Raw genomic sequence first — 16139 nt, 5'->3', positions numbered from 1 at the left:
AAAAAATCTTTTAGATGGGTGAGAATGGTCAGTAGTGACAGTGCTTGTCATTCAAGTATGATGGCCTAAGTTCATCCGCAGAACCTGGTGACCCAAAAGAATCAACTCCAGAAAGTTGTTCTTAAACCTCCAATATTCAGAAATAAATATAACAGTTTTAAGAAATAAAAGTTAAAAGATTCTTCTGCGTAATATATTTTCCTTAATGTTAGTACTTCATATGGCCATTGTACTTGTGCCAAAACCAGAAATGTGTGCCAGCATACGCTGTCAACCAGACCCATCACCCGGATTTCATCGGGCTTTCTAGGACTGTCTGCTGTCTGCTCCACTGTCCTTTCCATTGTTGATCTTGTACTGCATGTCCTTGATGCTCCTCAGTCCTTCCCTGAGACTGTCCAGTAAGGAATATAGGGACACAGAGGTCTTTGTGGAGATTGCTCCTTTGAAATATCAGTTCAGAATGATGCTTACTCTTCTAAAGCACACTCCTCTGCACTGCGTGTCTTGTTACTGTCGACACTCACTGTGCATCCCTGATTCACGGTGTCTGCTAGGGTTGCTCCACCACAAAGCCCCTTGTAGGAAAATGTTCTGTTTTTCTCCTCATTTGGCTTACTGCACAAATATTCACATTTCCCATAATCGTTCAACACATAAATTTTAGCGTACATTGATAAAATTTATCTACAGAATTATTAATGTGTGTACCTGTGATTTATCTTTACCTTTCTTATTCCAGTTCTTAATTTAAATTTTATATTAAGGGCCATCTTTATCTTTATGTCTATTTTTCAGTTACTCCATTGCTCTCCATGTGAATCCATAGTATTAGTTTTACAATATAGCTTTTGCCTTATCCCTTATCCTTATAATTTTAGTTATTTAAACTGACATATTTGTTCCTTCTTCCATATGGTAGTCTAGGAAAATCTTCCCTGCTGCGGCCTTAGAATCATTCATTTTACGTGTCCAAAGCGCTCTGGTTGCTTTTAACTCAATTAGTATTTAAAAGCAATAATCTGACCACAGGTTTTTCTCATTACTTCTAAGATGTCTCAGGTGGCAAATCAGGAAACCGGTCTAGATGTAGGCACACACACGCATATTTCACCCAAGCTTATGGTTCCTGTAGTGAGCTGTTTCTTCTGGAATGTTCAAATTTGATTTGAATTTCTCTTTTTTTATATTTTCTATTTTGAAATTATAATTAACATCATTTCCTCCTTCCAAACCCTCCCTGATACCCATCCTGGCTTTCTTTCAAATTCATGACTTATTTTTCGTTTTGGTTTTTCAAGACAGGGTTTCCTTGTGTACCCTTGGCTGTCCTGGACCTCGCTCTATAGACTAGGCTGGTGTTGTGGAATATTAGTTTAAGATGTGTTTCATTTGTTTATGCTGTGGAACATTTGTTTAATGATGTAAAGATGTGTTGCATTCTTTTATGTTGCATTTGTTTAACTCTGTAAGCCTGTGTTACTTTGCCTGTCTAAAACACCTGATTGGTCTAATAAGGAGCTGAACAGCCAATAACTAGACAGGAGAAAGGTTAGCGGATGCTGTCAAGCAGGGAGATTAAGTAGAAGGAGAAAAAGAGAAGGATTGAAAAGGACATCAGGGACAATAACACAACAAGCCATACAGTAAGAAAGAAAAGTATATGGAATAGAGAAAGATAAAAGCCCAGAGACAGAAGGTAGATGGGATCATTTAAGTTAAGAAAAGCTGGCTAGAAACAAGCCAAACTAATGCTAGGCTTTCATAAAAAGAATAAGTTTCCATGTGATTACTAGGGAACTGGGTGCCCCACCACCACCGAGAGAATAGAGGGGGGTAAAAAAAACAAAACTACAGGCCGGCCTCAAACTCAAAGAAATCTGCATGCCTCTGCTTCCTGAGTACTGGGATTAGAGACATGGTGCCACCACTGACTGGCTGATTCTTGATTTCTTTATTCATTCATTGTTAAATACGTGTGTGTGTGTGTGTGTGTGTGTGTGTGTGTGTGTGTGTGTGTGTGTGTGATCTGAAACAGTCTGTATAATGTTATTTGTGTGTATGTTTTCAGGACAGATCATGATAAGTCTGGAGAAGACTTTCTCACACTTAGCGTCCGTAGTTGCCTGTAGTTGCCTGTTTCAGGTTGAAGCCTCTCGTCTCCCCGCCCACATCCACATTAGCATGTACACATACTACAGTGTTGTTGTCTTTGCTCATCTTGTGCTGGTGAGACTCATGTCACCTCTAACATTCCCAGGAAGCACAATCTTACAATCTCCCTGCCCCTCTCCTGCAATGCTCCCTGAGTTCAAGAGTTTGTGTATACATTGGGCCTGGGCTCCACAACTCTGCATTTGGGAGGTTGTGGACGTTTCTTTGATATGGACTCACTTTCCAGGTGAGACCTTGGGAAAGCTGAATTTTTCTTACATCGCTATCAGTTCTTTTTTCCTCCATGTTTTCTATCTTGGCCAATAGTTTCCTCCTTGAATTGTTCATTTTTATAAACTGTTACATGAGGTCTGGAGACACGGTTCAGTCAGTGAAGTGCTTGTTCTTCAAGCACATGGAGCCAAGTTTGATTCCCCAGAACCAGTGTAAGTACTGGGCATGGTAGCATGTGCTTGTTTGTGTCAGCTCTGGGGAGACAGACAAGCAGATTCCTAGGCTTTCTGCCTAGCCAGCCTGCCCTAATCAGGCAAGCCCAGGTTCCAGTGAGAGGCCCTGTCTCAAGAAAGATGAACAGTGCCTAACGGACTCACAGCCTGAGTTTGATCTCTGACTTCCATGCACACACATGTGCATATGCACCACACACACAAAGATATACATACATGTACGCACATATACAAAAGTTAGATAGCTATAACCACATGCCCCCTAGCTTTGCTCTGTGGCTAACCTGAATAACAAAACGCAGTGCCGGTCACCAGCAGACTTCGCAGACCAGTGATTTCTCGTTGGTCCTTACAGCATCTGTTGTTACATAGTGACCTGGGATAAAAACCTAGCAGGGAATTCACACAAAGCTCAATACGAGGGTACTGAAACATTTTAATGTTTGAATTCTGTGAGACAAGCCTTATTATGCTGTCTATAACTTGGGAAACACAGAAATGTTTGTTAACAATATTTCTCACATTTTGCAATATTCGGCAGGTTAAGCTGGGTGTGGTGGCTCAGACTTGTAACTGCAGCACTTGAAAAATCTAAGCCTGAATTTTGTGAGTTCAACAGCAGGATAGGCAACTTAGCAGGACCCTGTCCCCCAAAGAGAGAAAGAAAAGAAAATCTAGAGACTAAGCAATAAATTTTAAAGTGCTGTGAAAACATTTCTTTCAATTCTCTCTCAGTACCCAAGTTTATTTCTTTCAGGGGTAGACTCGGGCTGGTAACAGTGTTTCTCTGGGCTATATCTCTAGAAACCCAGTGCTGCATTTGGCGTGTGAGCCAAGAATTGAGGTTTAGGTTAGCCTAGATGAAAGGTTCTTTGTGCTGAATTGTGTGTGCTTCCTCCCTAGATTGATATAGAGATCAACGGCAGTGCGGTGGATCTTCATATGAAATTGGGTGATAATGGAGAAGCCTTCTTTGTGGAGGAGACTGAAGAAGAATATGTAAGTCTCGAAGGTCACGGCCCCTGTGCACATTGTGCCGGCTTCTAGAACACGTCTCAGAACAACTGCTCAGCTCTTCCCATGCTTGTGTGGATGATTGTTATTGCCTAACAGGCTTTCTTTACATGTTGAACTAAACCCAAAAAAAGCTCACACCAGCTTTCAGGGTTTGGAGACTGTCTAGTATCAAAGGGCTTTCCTACTTCATGTTCACTAAAGCTTATGACTTGACTTGAATTCATTCAGCTCTGCCTCGAGATGGATCTCTTAAACTGTGTGTGAGTATGTACATATGTGACCTTTAAATTCAGAAGACATGTTTACAGGGCCAGAGAGATAGCTTATCCCGTAAAGACACGTTCCAGATAGGCAGTGTGACAATGTGAGTTTGGTGTCTAGAGCCATATAACGATGGAAGGAGAGAACTTCTCCAGAAAGTTGTCCTCTGATGCCGTACTGATGCTGTGCCACCCACCTGCCCCCCCCCCATAGTAATAAGGGTTTTTTTAAATGATTCTTTTGTTTGTTTAGGAATACTATACCCATGACCTTAAGAGCCACTGAATTATGATGTCAAGAGTTAAGTCAATTGGCCTATGTCATCTTGCATATTAGTGTACATGTGACTTCTATAAGACAGCTCATCTGTACCAGCCCCATGTCCTTGTGCAGTCTGGGTATTCCTGAGTGGGAACAAGAACAAACTCTTCTTGATGTAGTCAATATGGCTCTTTTTAAAAACCCTGTAGAAGCATCACTATCTTTTTCCATAAGAAATTAAATCTTAAAGCAAAAATAAGAAGCTTCAAGTTATTTGGATACAGAGACTTTGGGGGTTTGAAGGTGAACTACTAATTTGATGTTGTGAATTCACAAAGAGAAAAATGACAACAAAAATAACAAATAGCAAAACAGGATTATTTTGGTTGCCTTTTTTCTGAGCTTGGGAAAGAGCGCCAGTGTAGGCACTGTTCTGTGGGGTAGCCCTGAGGTTATCCTGTTGTCTTCCTGGACATCTTACTGGTGTTTTAGTACCTCGTTTGCATTTATAATAAACACAGTTTCACCTCCTCAGAAGCAAAGGCAAAGAGCAGAGTAAGGCATCATAAGCATAATTGTGTTTGATGTTTCTGAACATCAGATGTAGGCCCTATCACTGACTATCATTATATAAACCAGTGATCCTTTGCCTGCTACAGGGCCTGCCAGCAGTTTTGTTTAGAGCCTGCTTTAGCAAGGTCAACTCGAAGAGCATCAACTTTGCAAAACTTTCTCTGTTTCATATATGACTAAATAGACTAGATTTTCCTATACAATTGTAAATTCTAAGACATCCAGAGCTACATACTAAGGGCCTCTTTAAAATAAAAATAATACAACAAAAAAAAGTCCCGATTCATCCTACAAATACTAGAATTACTCTTCTATGAATAAATAATAATAAAATAAGACCTGCTTTTTTAAAAAAAACATTTAATTATTTTGTATACAGTATTCTGTCTGTGTGTATGCCTGCAGGACAGAAGAGGGCACCAGACCTCATTACAGATGGTTGTAAGCCACCATGTGGTTGCTGGGAATTGAACTCAGGACCTTTGGAAGAGCAGGCAAAGCTCTTAACCGCTGAGCCATCTCTCCAGCCCAAGACCTGCTTTTAAAGGGGATTAAAAGTTAACAAAAACCCTATTAGGTGGTGGAGTTTTGTTTTGTTTGGTTTGGATTTTTGAGACAGGGTTTCTCTATAGCTTTGGGGCCTGTCCTGGAACTAGCCCTGGTAGGTCAGGCTGGCCTAGAACCCCCAGAGAACCTCCTTGTTCTGTGTGCCCCCCCGCATAGGTGCTGTTTATTTAGTTTTTGTTTATCTGACTTTTTGACCATTATCAACATTCCTTTTCAGTCAGCAATTCTAAAACAACCCCTCTTTTTAACGGTTTCCAAGGTGTAGATTTGCCTGGTTTATCGAATCATCTTATTGGTAGATGTCTTAATTATGTTTCTATTGCTGTGATCTATTGTGTGAACCATGAAGTTCACCCTACAGTTTACTTCATTAAGAGAAGTTAGAGCAGGACCTGGAGGCAGAAACTGAGGCAGAGGCCTTGGAGAATCTCTGCTTACCAACGTGTTCCTTACGGCTTATTTTCCTATACCAGCCAGGACCACCTGCCCGCAATGGGCCAGTTAATTTGTGCTTGTCTACCTCTCCTTTCTTCTGATTGAAATAAATGATTGGGAAGTTCACTAGATTTAATTTATTCAGTACTAAGTTGAAAAGTTTAATTATTCTGAATATCAGGCTGCCTTTTCTTCCTCTGAGTTCCTGAGAGGATACTTGGATCGAAGTGTTCTGATCTCCTCCATTGTCAGATGTTGCCTCAGTCATGATCACTTCCTCACTTGGCTCTCAATCCTGCCCTGCTGCCCTTGTCAGATGTGGTCTTGGCCTTGGCCTCTGCTTCACCAGGCTCTTACCATCGCATCAGTCCTTGTAATACTCAGCACACTGCTGCCACTTTGATAGCTCTTTGTACAGAATTTAATCGGCTCAGATTCTTTTTGTTGTTTTTGTTTTTCAGGATAGGGTTTCTTTGTGTAGCCCTGGCTGTCCTGGAATTCAGCTACTAGGCTAGCCTTGAACTCAAGGAGATACTCTTGCCTTTGCCTTCTTCTTACTGGCACTAAAGGCGTGCTCCCCCACTGCCTAACTAATCGGCTCGGAATTTAATTGTAGGCTTTTCATCTTCAGTGCGGCTCTGAGAAAGACTCAGTTACATACTGAAATGAACTCACGTTTATTTAAGTCTACCTTTACGGACTATGCTCTCTTACCCCTGTGAAAAGTTGTATACTTGAGAAATTAATTATTGTTTTGATAACTGTCCAGTTTGTTGTAGATAACTTTTCTTTTATTCTTTAAGGAGAAACTACCTGCTTATCTTGCCACTTCGCCAATTCCTACTGAAGACCAGTTCTTTAAAGATATTGACACCCCTTTGGTGAAGTCAAGCAGAGATGAAAGGCCATCTCAGAGCCCAGATACTTCTCACACCTTGGAAACAGAGACAGTTTTCGCTCCAAGTTCTGTGAAAAAGAAGAAACGAAGGAGAAAAAAGTGCAAACAGGACAATAGGAAGGAGGAACAGGCGGCTTCTCCTGTCGCAGAAGACGTATGTGATGTGGGTGTGAGCTCTGATGATGAAAAGGGAGCCCAGACAGCAAGGTAAGATTCCCAGTCTGGACAGGGGCTTGTGCACCCAGTAGAGCCCCAGGCAGCCAGTAGCTGCTGCTACTCTTGAAGGTGTGTAGTGTGAGTCTGATGCCCTCACCCAACTGTTTATTGTGGGATCAGTGAAGGAAGCATCACATCCCACTTACTGTCAGATCTGGTGTGCTGCTAGTGCTCTTCGGGACAGTCTGGAGGCGTGCCTCGTTCCATTGAGTACGTTTCAGAAAAGAGACTGTCGGCTCTTACTGAGCACTTCGCTAGGAGTGCACAGATTCAAGTGGGAGCATTATAGTCCAGTTGTGTAGCTTTCCAACCCTAGGGTCTTTCCCCCTCCCCTTCCTCTGCACCTTCCCTGCCCCTTTGTCCTCCTCTCCTTCATTCTCTCTCTTCCGTCTCCATCCCCTTCCCCTCCTTTTCCCTTCCCTTCCCCTTTCTCTCTATTCCTGTCTTCTATGCCCTCCTCTCCCCTTCCTTCATTGCCTGCCCCATCCCTCCCTCCTCCCCTTTCCTTCCCTTCCCATCCCATTCTCTTCCTTATCCCCTTTTCTTTTCTGCTTCCCCCTCCTTCCACAGGGTCTCACTGTAGAGCACAGGTTGGCCTCAGACTCATAATCCTTCTGCTTCCAGTTCCTGAGTACTGGGATTGGTATATACCAATACACCTGGCATCCCTTCTCAGGTTCTTATATTTGGTATCAGACCTTTTCCTGGGAAACAGAGTTTTGTTTTGAGTTTATAAGTTAAAGGAGTTTCAGTTTAAGTGTGAGTTTCTAATCACCACTTACATACCAGTTAGTAGAATTACTCAAAACCTGTAACACTTTTCAAATCAGAACTACCTGAAATTTCAAGGGAGCAGTTTAAGGCAGAGTGTGCATTGTTTTCTCACTTAAGCTGGAATTTTCTTCCACCTGTTTGACTGAGCCCTGGAAGGACATCCATGTGGTAGTGGTTGAAGAACAAATGGCAGTTTCTTTCTGTGCTCTTAGCCCACCAAATTTAATGGTGTGATTCCAGTTTACATTCAACACACTATCTTGAGTGTTCTATAAGAAGCTCTTAAACCTGCGGGATTGTGCCTTATGCTTTCCAGAGATTTCCACATGCTACCCCATATAAACCTCATACTGATGTGTGATAAATTCCCTAATGATGAAAAGTGAAGTCATAGCTTTTACTTTGGACAATTTATTGTACTAAATGGAGCAACATCCCTAGCCTATCAGAAATTTTTAATCACATTTATTTTATATCCTTCTATGATATGGCTACTGGCTATCCTCCTGTTATATGGTGGGTGGCTTTGGTCATACCTCCTTGATCATGTTAGCCTTTTCCAGAAGATGCTGCTAATCATGTTGATAAGAGACTTGTTGGTACCCATTTTTGCTCTCTTTTTCCCTTTCGTAGAGGATCTTCAAATGCTTCCTTAAAGGAAGAAGACTATAAGGAGCCTCCACTCTTCCATTCCGGGGATCACTATCCCTTATCTGATGGAGATTGGTCCCCATTAGAAACGTGAGTATCTCTGAAATTTCTATTTTCCTAAGGGAAGAGGGGGGTACATATTAGTAGCTTTTATGTTATTTGATAGTAATAACACTTTCTGTTTATATAATAGTAGAGTAACCATCAGGTAAAATTTAACATGAATATGAACTGTTTTTAACAACCATTTTGTTCCTAAATTTAATCTTATTCTGATGGTGTTTGCTAGTTGTAAATCTGAATAATTAGGATAGAATTTGCTCTCTTACTTTTAAATTCTATTATTTGGTGTCAAATAAATAATGTAGTGAAAGAATGTATGGTCATACTGTTCATTTTCTGTGACCAAACCTTCAGAATTTAAATGATTTTTTAAGTTTATGTATTTTATGCATAAAATTGTCTTGTCTACATATATGTCTGTGCACCGTATGCATGCATGGTGCCTACAGAAACCAGAAGAGGAAGTTGGATCGCCTAGGAGGTTAGTTACAGGTGATTACAGTTAGCAGATGATTGCCAGCTGCCATGGATTCCTGGGAACTGGACCCAGGTTTTCCAGTTCTTTACCACTGAGCCATTTCTGCAGCCCATGTTAACTGATTATTAATCGTCCTTCCTGTGTGTTTCCTGTCTTACAAAATTAACTGTATCATTGGTTTCCTGTGAGACGCAAACATTATGGAGGGCCTACAGGAGACCTGGAAAATCCTTAATAATCACTGTCATTTTTACTTTAGTAAAGACCTCAAGTGGAATGAGCAATTGATGTTTCCCTCATTGGAGTGTCTGTACTTGTAGTTGACATATTCACACTTACATTTACTTTTCTCTACACACTGAGCCTTGTTTTTCTTTGTTCTTGTGTGTTTGCAGCACTTATTCCCAGGCTATGTGTCCTAAGAGTGATTCAGAGTTGGAGGTGAAGCCCACCGAGAGCCTGCTCAGATCTGAGTCTCACATGGAGTGGACGTGGGGCGGGTTCCCAGAGTCTACCAAGGTACTGGGACTTACTGGAAAGACTAGGATGTGTCTGAGTATGTTGCAAGGAGGCCACTTGTTCCTCCCAGCCACCTGGCTAGCTTAGCCCTGAAGTAACCACACAGAAACTGTATTAATTAAAACTGCTTGGCCCATTAGCTCTAGCTTCTTATTGGCTAACTCCTACATCTTTATTTAACCCATTTCTGACAATCGCTATATCACCACGAGGTCGTGGCCTACCAGAAAAGTTTCAGCACGTCTACCTCCAGCCACAGATCCATGGCGTCCCTCTGACTCTGCTTTCTTCCTCCCAGAATTCAGTTCTGTCTTCTCCGCCTACCTAAGTTCTGCCCTATCAGGCCATGGTAATTTCTTTATTTATTAACCAATGTAAGCATCACCCAGAGGGGGCTCCCACATGATGAGTAAACACCAGTAAAGAGCCTTTGCTGTTAAACAAAGGAAGCAATTTCTTATTGAGCTCAGAGCATAATGCTGGCATTGCCCTCTTGTGGTTGAAAGATAAATAAAAATTAACATTTCTTTATAAAATTTCCATTGTACACTTACTTATAACTTAATACAATAATATCTTTTGTGTTTCTACATATAACAAATAATGCTGAGTAAAAAACTTTAAAGATACCTAAAAGAAACTAGAGTTTCCACACTGAAAAATTAAATCCCAAAAGTTAGGGTAGGATCTCACTCAGCTGGTGAAGGTTTGCCTGCTGTGCTCTTGACAGTGGGCAGGAGGAGGTTCATAAACTTTTCAGCTGCTCACGATGAGGGAATAATGTACTGAAAGATCCATTTCTTGGAAGAAAATCGTTTAAATCCCATGTTGAATTCAGTTTTGTAAAAACAGAAATTGACTTGTTTATATGACTGAGTGCTTTAAGTTGCCTTAAGGAACAGTAGGGGCGTGAATGAAGTTTTTCTGTGTTCTATAAGCTGTTTCCCTCAAGATGAGCATTTTTAAACAATTCATATTTGCAGGTCAGCAAAAGAGAAAGATATGACTGTCATCCGAGGACAGCTACAATTACACCGTCGGAAAACACTCATTTTAGGGTCATTCCCAGTGAAGACAGCCTCATAAGAGAAGTCGAGAAGGATGCTACTGTTGAAGATACTATCTGTACCATAGTGAAACCCAAACCCAGAGCCCTGTGTAAGCAGCCAAGTGATGCAGCTTCTGCTCAACTTCCTGAACTGCCTCTCGAGGCTCCTCAGACTTCATCTATGTTAGATGCAGACCATGTTCCCAGTCCATCCTCAATAGACGCTCCCTCAGAATCCAAACCAGCTGCTAAAGTAGACTCACCAACAAAGAAGAAAGGTAATTGTGTGTTTGACATCACACAGCATCAGTGGATGGTGTCTTATTTCAGTGTCTCACATACTGTGAGACAGCTATCTTTGTGATCTCCAGTCAGAACATGTCCCAGACTTCATGGTGATGACTTACCCATGTGGCTTCTCTTACTTCTCTAAATTCCGAACAAGATGGTAAATGCCCTTCTATTAGTTTGAGTCAATATTCAGTGGACCTCTAAGAAGTACTAAGAAAGTAAATGAATTGTGTTCTGATCAGTTGGTGAGTACAGTGGCAGTACACTGTCGGTGTGAGGAAATCATATGTATATTCCCCAGGTACACTAAGCATCTGTGCTATGCTTTTGTTTTGTTTTGTTTTGTTTTTCGAGACAGGGTTTCTCTGTAGCTTTGGAGCCTGTCCTGGAACTAGCTCTTGTAGACCAGACTGGCCTCGAACTCACGGAGATCCACCTGCCTCTGCCTCCCAAGTACTGGGATTAAAGGCGTGTGCCACCACCGCCCAACCTGTGCTATGCTTTTAAACTAAGGTTCTGCCAAGATTCATGTGCTGTCTTTGATTATTAACTAAATATGCTAGTGAGTAAAATCTTAAATGGCCTTTTGCTTAAATAAAAGTAAAAGTAGAATAGAGAAAAAATATTTTCTCAGACATCTGCTTAGCTAAAGGAAATTTTTTGTAGGTTTCGTATGGTTTAAAAATAAATACCTACGGGAGGTTGGAGAGATGGTTCGATGGTTAAGAATACTGGCTGCACTTTGAGTGACCTAGATTTGATTCCCAGCATCTACATGGCAGCTAACAATCATCTGTGATTCGAGTTCCAGGGGACTCAGTGCTCTCTTCTGGTCTCTGGGCACCAAGCACATGGCCATATATCAGGCAAAACACCATACACCTAAAATAGAAATATTTTTAAGTGTCCACTAACTATTAGTGCTTTCTTTCACTAATTTCCCTCCTAAATTGGTGTGGATGAGCCCAGCCCTTACTCTGTAACAATTGTCTCAGTAAGAGTCAGAAACTACACACATTGAATGTTGACTTGGAGCCTTTATCTAAGGAAGTAAAACCTTACCTAAAACCGCCTGTCTTATTAGCTGAGTGCCTGCTTCACTTTGAAGACAAAAAGGAAAGGAGCATGGAACATTCCATTTTGACAAACTGATACAGACTCAGATCATTCATAAATGAGTTGTCAAAAATAAGACTGTGGCTGTCAAGGGGATCTGTGACCAAATCTGATGACTAGCTGACAGTGACTCTCAGAAATCTACACCAAGTATTCTGATGTAAGAACTGTTAAGGGGCATGACCAGGTCTTGTATGGTCTAAGACACTGTAGGAATTCACAGGGATAGGAGAAAGATTCCTACTGTTGTCTAGCTTTATTCTCTTCACCGCCCCCCCACTTGATTATGAAAGTTTTATACATACCGTGGTACATCACTTAGTGACAGAGCTATTGTCTGAGAAGTATGTCATCAAGCAATTTAGTATTGTTTTTTACTCAGTGTAAATCAATCGACTTGTCCTCTTGGTGTAGTCAGGAGATGCAGGAAACGTGCCAGGATGCTGTTGCTAGTATATGATGACATACTGTTTTAGATTTTAGTAGGTATATGGGAGTATGCCCTACACTAATAGTAAATATATAAGTAAGTCACTTTCATCATTATCAAGCATTATATCATGTACATCATTAGATTGCTGTACTAACAGGACTAGCGATGCCATAGGTTCATTTACTCCACTATCATTACAAACATGGTATGTTCCCCTAAGACACTACTGGGTACCACCATTATATGTGCATCCACTGAAGTATCCTTATGTGGTGTGGTGCACAGCTGTGTCTCCTTGCCATCTCCTGACTCACAAACAGCAAGTTCTAGACATTGTGACATTTCTCCCTTAAAGACCCCAGGACATGCCACCTAAGTATATTCTCTGTAGAACTAAAGTACTATTGACAGACACACAGAGAAAGAAAGAAGCAGGGCCAAAGTGAGGACAAGGGCAAGGCAGGAACCCTTCTAGGGATTGATCTTTGGACCTTGCTTTAGGTGGATGGTGGCCCATTCTGTTTAGAAAACTCCGTGCTATTGCAAGTTGGTAAATAGAGAACAAATTCTTATCTCTGGTGTGTTTTTCTTTTAATAACAGGTGTCCACAAAAGAAGTCAGCACCAGGGCCCTGACGACATTTACCTTGATGACTTAAAGGCTCTTGAGCCTGAAGTGGCAGCTCTCTATTTCCCTAAAAGGTAATGTGTGTTTGTGCGGTGAGGTGTGAACAACTTGAGAAACCCCAGTTGTTTCATCTGAGCAAGAGGAACAGAGTGATGGTCTTTAGCTAAATCTGCTTATGCTTCGGGTTGGGGAAGCTCTCAGATAGTGTGTGTTGTTTTGAGTGCAGTGACTTGAAAATAATGTGTTGTTTATGAAACATTTAGTACAATAAGGAGGGAGAGAGACCTGCGTGAGAGGTGTGTGTGTGTGTGTGTGTGTGAGTGTGTGTGTGTGTGAGTGATGCTGGTGCTACAGTGCACACTTGTGGAGGGCAGAGGACAGTGGGGTCGGTCCTCTCTGCACTCCACAGGCTGTCAGGCTCTCTCAGCAAGCACTCCACCTGCTCAGCCATCCTGCGGGCCTAGTTTAGTGTTCTTTATAGTGTTCTTTATAGTCCTTAATAACAAACTGAATACACTTGAGGAATTCTTTGGCATTTGTTTTATTTGTATGTTTTAAACAGCACATTTTAATTTACAAACATTTTACAAAGAATTTCTTCACTCCTTTGAAGAATGTGAATCCACTTCTGAACCTGAGTCTTATAAGGCCCCATTCTCGGGGACCCTGTGTCCCCATAGTGCCCATAGTCCCTACCATGTCACAAAACCATTCTTCCTATCCCTCATTTTTATAAGGTAACTCAACCATGAACCTCAAACACAATGTATGTTAACCGTGTTCCCAAGTTCATTTTATCCTAAAAGGAACTACTACTTAATATACTGATTATAAAACTTAATTTTATTCTCAGAAAATGTGGTTTGAATTTACTGTGCACTATATACAAGCATTGTTTTATATGATTTATTGGGAAAACCTACTTCATTTTTTACTTGGAATGGAAAATGAGATTGATATAAATATATTTAAGATTTTTAACAGATATTTTTGAGAGGTTCTTAAAGTTTGTTCATAACTCTGTATAGTAGACTATCTTAAAATACCCACATACTTTATTTGAAGTAATGGGTTTTTATAGATGAAAAAACTGAAATTGGTCCAGTTTTCTTAAGGGTAGAAAAAATTAAAATGTGATCTATTAGAATTATGGCTTTCTCTCATTTCCCAGTCCTCTTACTTTGGTTTTATATTGGATTTTTTTAAATATCCCTATTAAAAAATAGGGAGCAAGGCCAAGCATGCTGACACACACTTCAATTTAACCCAGCACTCAGGAGGCAGACGCAGGTAGATTTCTGTGAGTTAGAGGCCAGCTTGGTCTGCATAACGAGTTTCAGGGCAGCCAGCTGGAGTTCATAATAGAACAAAGGAAATCGTCACTAATGCAGTGGAACTTGGTTATAGTTTTGCTGTTGATTAGCCACATGTAGCGGAAGGACTGAAAACTGGGGCATGTCATCGGCTCTTTTACTGCATACGAGTGTGCTCTGTTGTGATCGTCACTCTATATTACTAAACAGTCATAATTTTACAGCTGATGTTCACACGTGTCCCATCATTCCTGTGGGTTTGGCAGCATGCTGAGTCAGAAGGCAGCCCGCATGTTGACATGCCCTTCTGGCTGGATGACACCAGCTGCCATCACTGATAAAGCTCCATGTCTTACTGTTGGGCTAGCGTTCCGTCACTAGTGTTGGGAGGCCCACACACAGGCCTTCCTCTGTCTCAGACGCGGACAGGAGGAGTGTGAGACCGCTGTCTCCCACTTCCGCAGCTTAGTCAGGTGCAGACAGAGACCTCTCCTGTTAGAGTTTTCTCCAAGTGTGACTGTGCCTCCCTCTCTCACCGCACGAGTTGCTGCATTGCCATATCTCAGTGGGCGTGGCTTTTGTGAGGAGCCCACCTCTCTGTCAGTTTCCTCTTAGTTTGAAGGCGTGCATTGCTATAAGAGGGAATTCCCACACATAAACAACTTCCCGTGAGAACATGGCTGCATTTCTACACTCTGCTGCCACCTGCTCCTCAGCCCTTAGATGTTCCAGGAGTACACGTTCATGTCACCAGGTGTGTCCTGTTTTGTGAAAGACCCTGGCTTCTTGGGTTGGTGGAGTCACTTAGCAGCCCAGTGCCTGCCTCACCACACATGAGGCTCCTGGGTTCAATCCCCAGTTCTCAAAAAAGGAGGGAGAGCTGGCTTCTAGGTGAGCAATCCGAGCATCTCAAATATTAGAGTAGTTTCCATTGTGACCGATAAACGTGACGTGCCATCATCTCCTTACTTCACATTTAAGCTCCGTTCCAAATGTCCAGTGTGCACTCCTTCTGGCACCAAGCCTTCTGTGCCTTGTCTCAAAATACTCTCAGGGTAGTGAGGTTCAGGCCTCGCTGCCATACAGACAGTCTGCATTGTTCTAGAGGGTCAGGCCTCCTGAGTACTTTGTCCTTGAGTGTTTCTGCTTTTAAATTAGGCTAGTTTGGGATAGTATTAAGATGAATTCAGGAAAGCCTTGGGTTTTGTTTTCAGAACACAGCTTTGAAGGCCGGGCGGTGGTGGCGCACGCCTTTAATCCTAGCACTCGGGAGGCAGAGGCAGGCGGATCTCTGAAAGTTCGAGGCCAGCCTGGTCTACAAGAGCTAGTTCCGGGACAGGCACCAAAGCTACAGAGAAACCCTGTTTCGAAAAAAACCAAAAAAAAAAAAAAAAAAAAAAACAGAACACAGCTTTGGACTTAGTAATTTTCTACAGACTGTATATTACCATGCCCTTTTTCTTGGAATGCAGTGATAAAAGGGCTTCCAAATGTCAGATTTTTCTTAACTGTCCTGTTATTTCATTGTGGCAATTTGAGTAAATGCTTTTAACTCTTCTACCCCTTTAGTTACAGTCAGGAAGGCCCCAGTTGAAACGCTGGCACCATGAGAAGTGTTTACTACATTTGTAGTTAATTTCTTAGTCCTCAGATTCCTGCTGCTGTCATTTATAATGTGAGGCTTTTTGTTGTTTTGTGTTTGTTTGTTTTTTGAGACAGGGTTTCTCTGTAGCTTTGGAGCCTGTCCTGGAACTAGCTCTTGTAGACCAGGCTGGTCTCGAACTCACAGAGATCCGCCAGCCTCTGCCTCCCGAGTGCTGCATGCACACTGCCACCTGGCTGTTTTTAAACTCTACTTTAAAAAGCTGTGGAGCAGGGTCACTGGGAAGATGGCTTAGTGGATAAGAGCAGTTAACTATGAGAACCATAAGGACCCAAGTCCAGATTCCCAGCCCCCACATAAACAGGGCATAGCAC

At 41.8% G+C, this 16139-nt stretch overlaps 1 protein-coding gene across 3 annotated transcripts in view; it reads left to right on the top strand.

The window, feature by feature from the left end:
• LOC121458880 (phosphatidate phosphatase LPIN2) overlaps positions 1–16139 on the top strand; it is a 67034-nt gene that overhangs the window by 39260 nt on the left and 11635 nt on the right. For all 3 annotated transcript variants that reach the window (XM_041668239.1, XM_041668238.1, XM_041668240.1), the window contains exons 3-8: positions 3525–3620; positions 6539–6840; positions 8257–8364; positions 9211–9334; positions 10318–10660; positions 12824–12923. In XM_041668239.1, the coding sequence (XP_041524173.1) occupies positions 3525–3620; positions 6539–6840; positions 8257–8364; positions 9211–9334; positions 10318–10660; positions 12824–12923 (1073 nt within the window). The remainder of the gene's footprint in view (positions 1–3524; positions 3621–6538; positions 6841–8256; positions 8365–9210; positions 9335–10317; positions 10661–12823; positions 12924–16139) is intronic.

This window comes from Microtus oregoni, unplaced genomic scaffold (assembly GCF_018167655.1).
Source record: "Microtus oregoni isolate MIOR12 unplaced genomic scaffold, Mior012 000018F_ref0000195, whole genome shotgun sequence".
Classification (NCBI taxonomy): Eukaryota; Metazoa; Chordata; class Mammalia; order Rodentia; family Cricetidae; genus Microtus; species Microtus oregoni.
The sequence above is the reverse complement of the archived record's forward strand: the minus strand, read 5'-3'. Positions and strand labels throughout refer to the sequence as shown.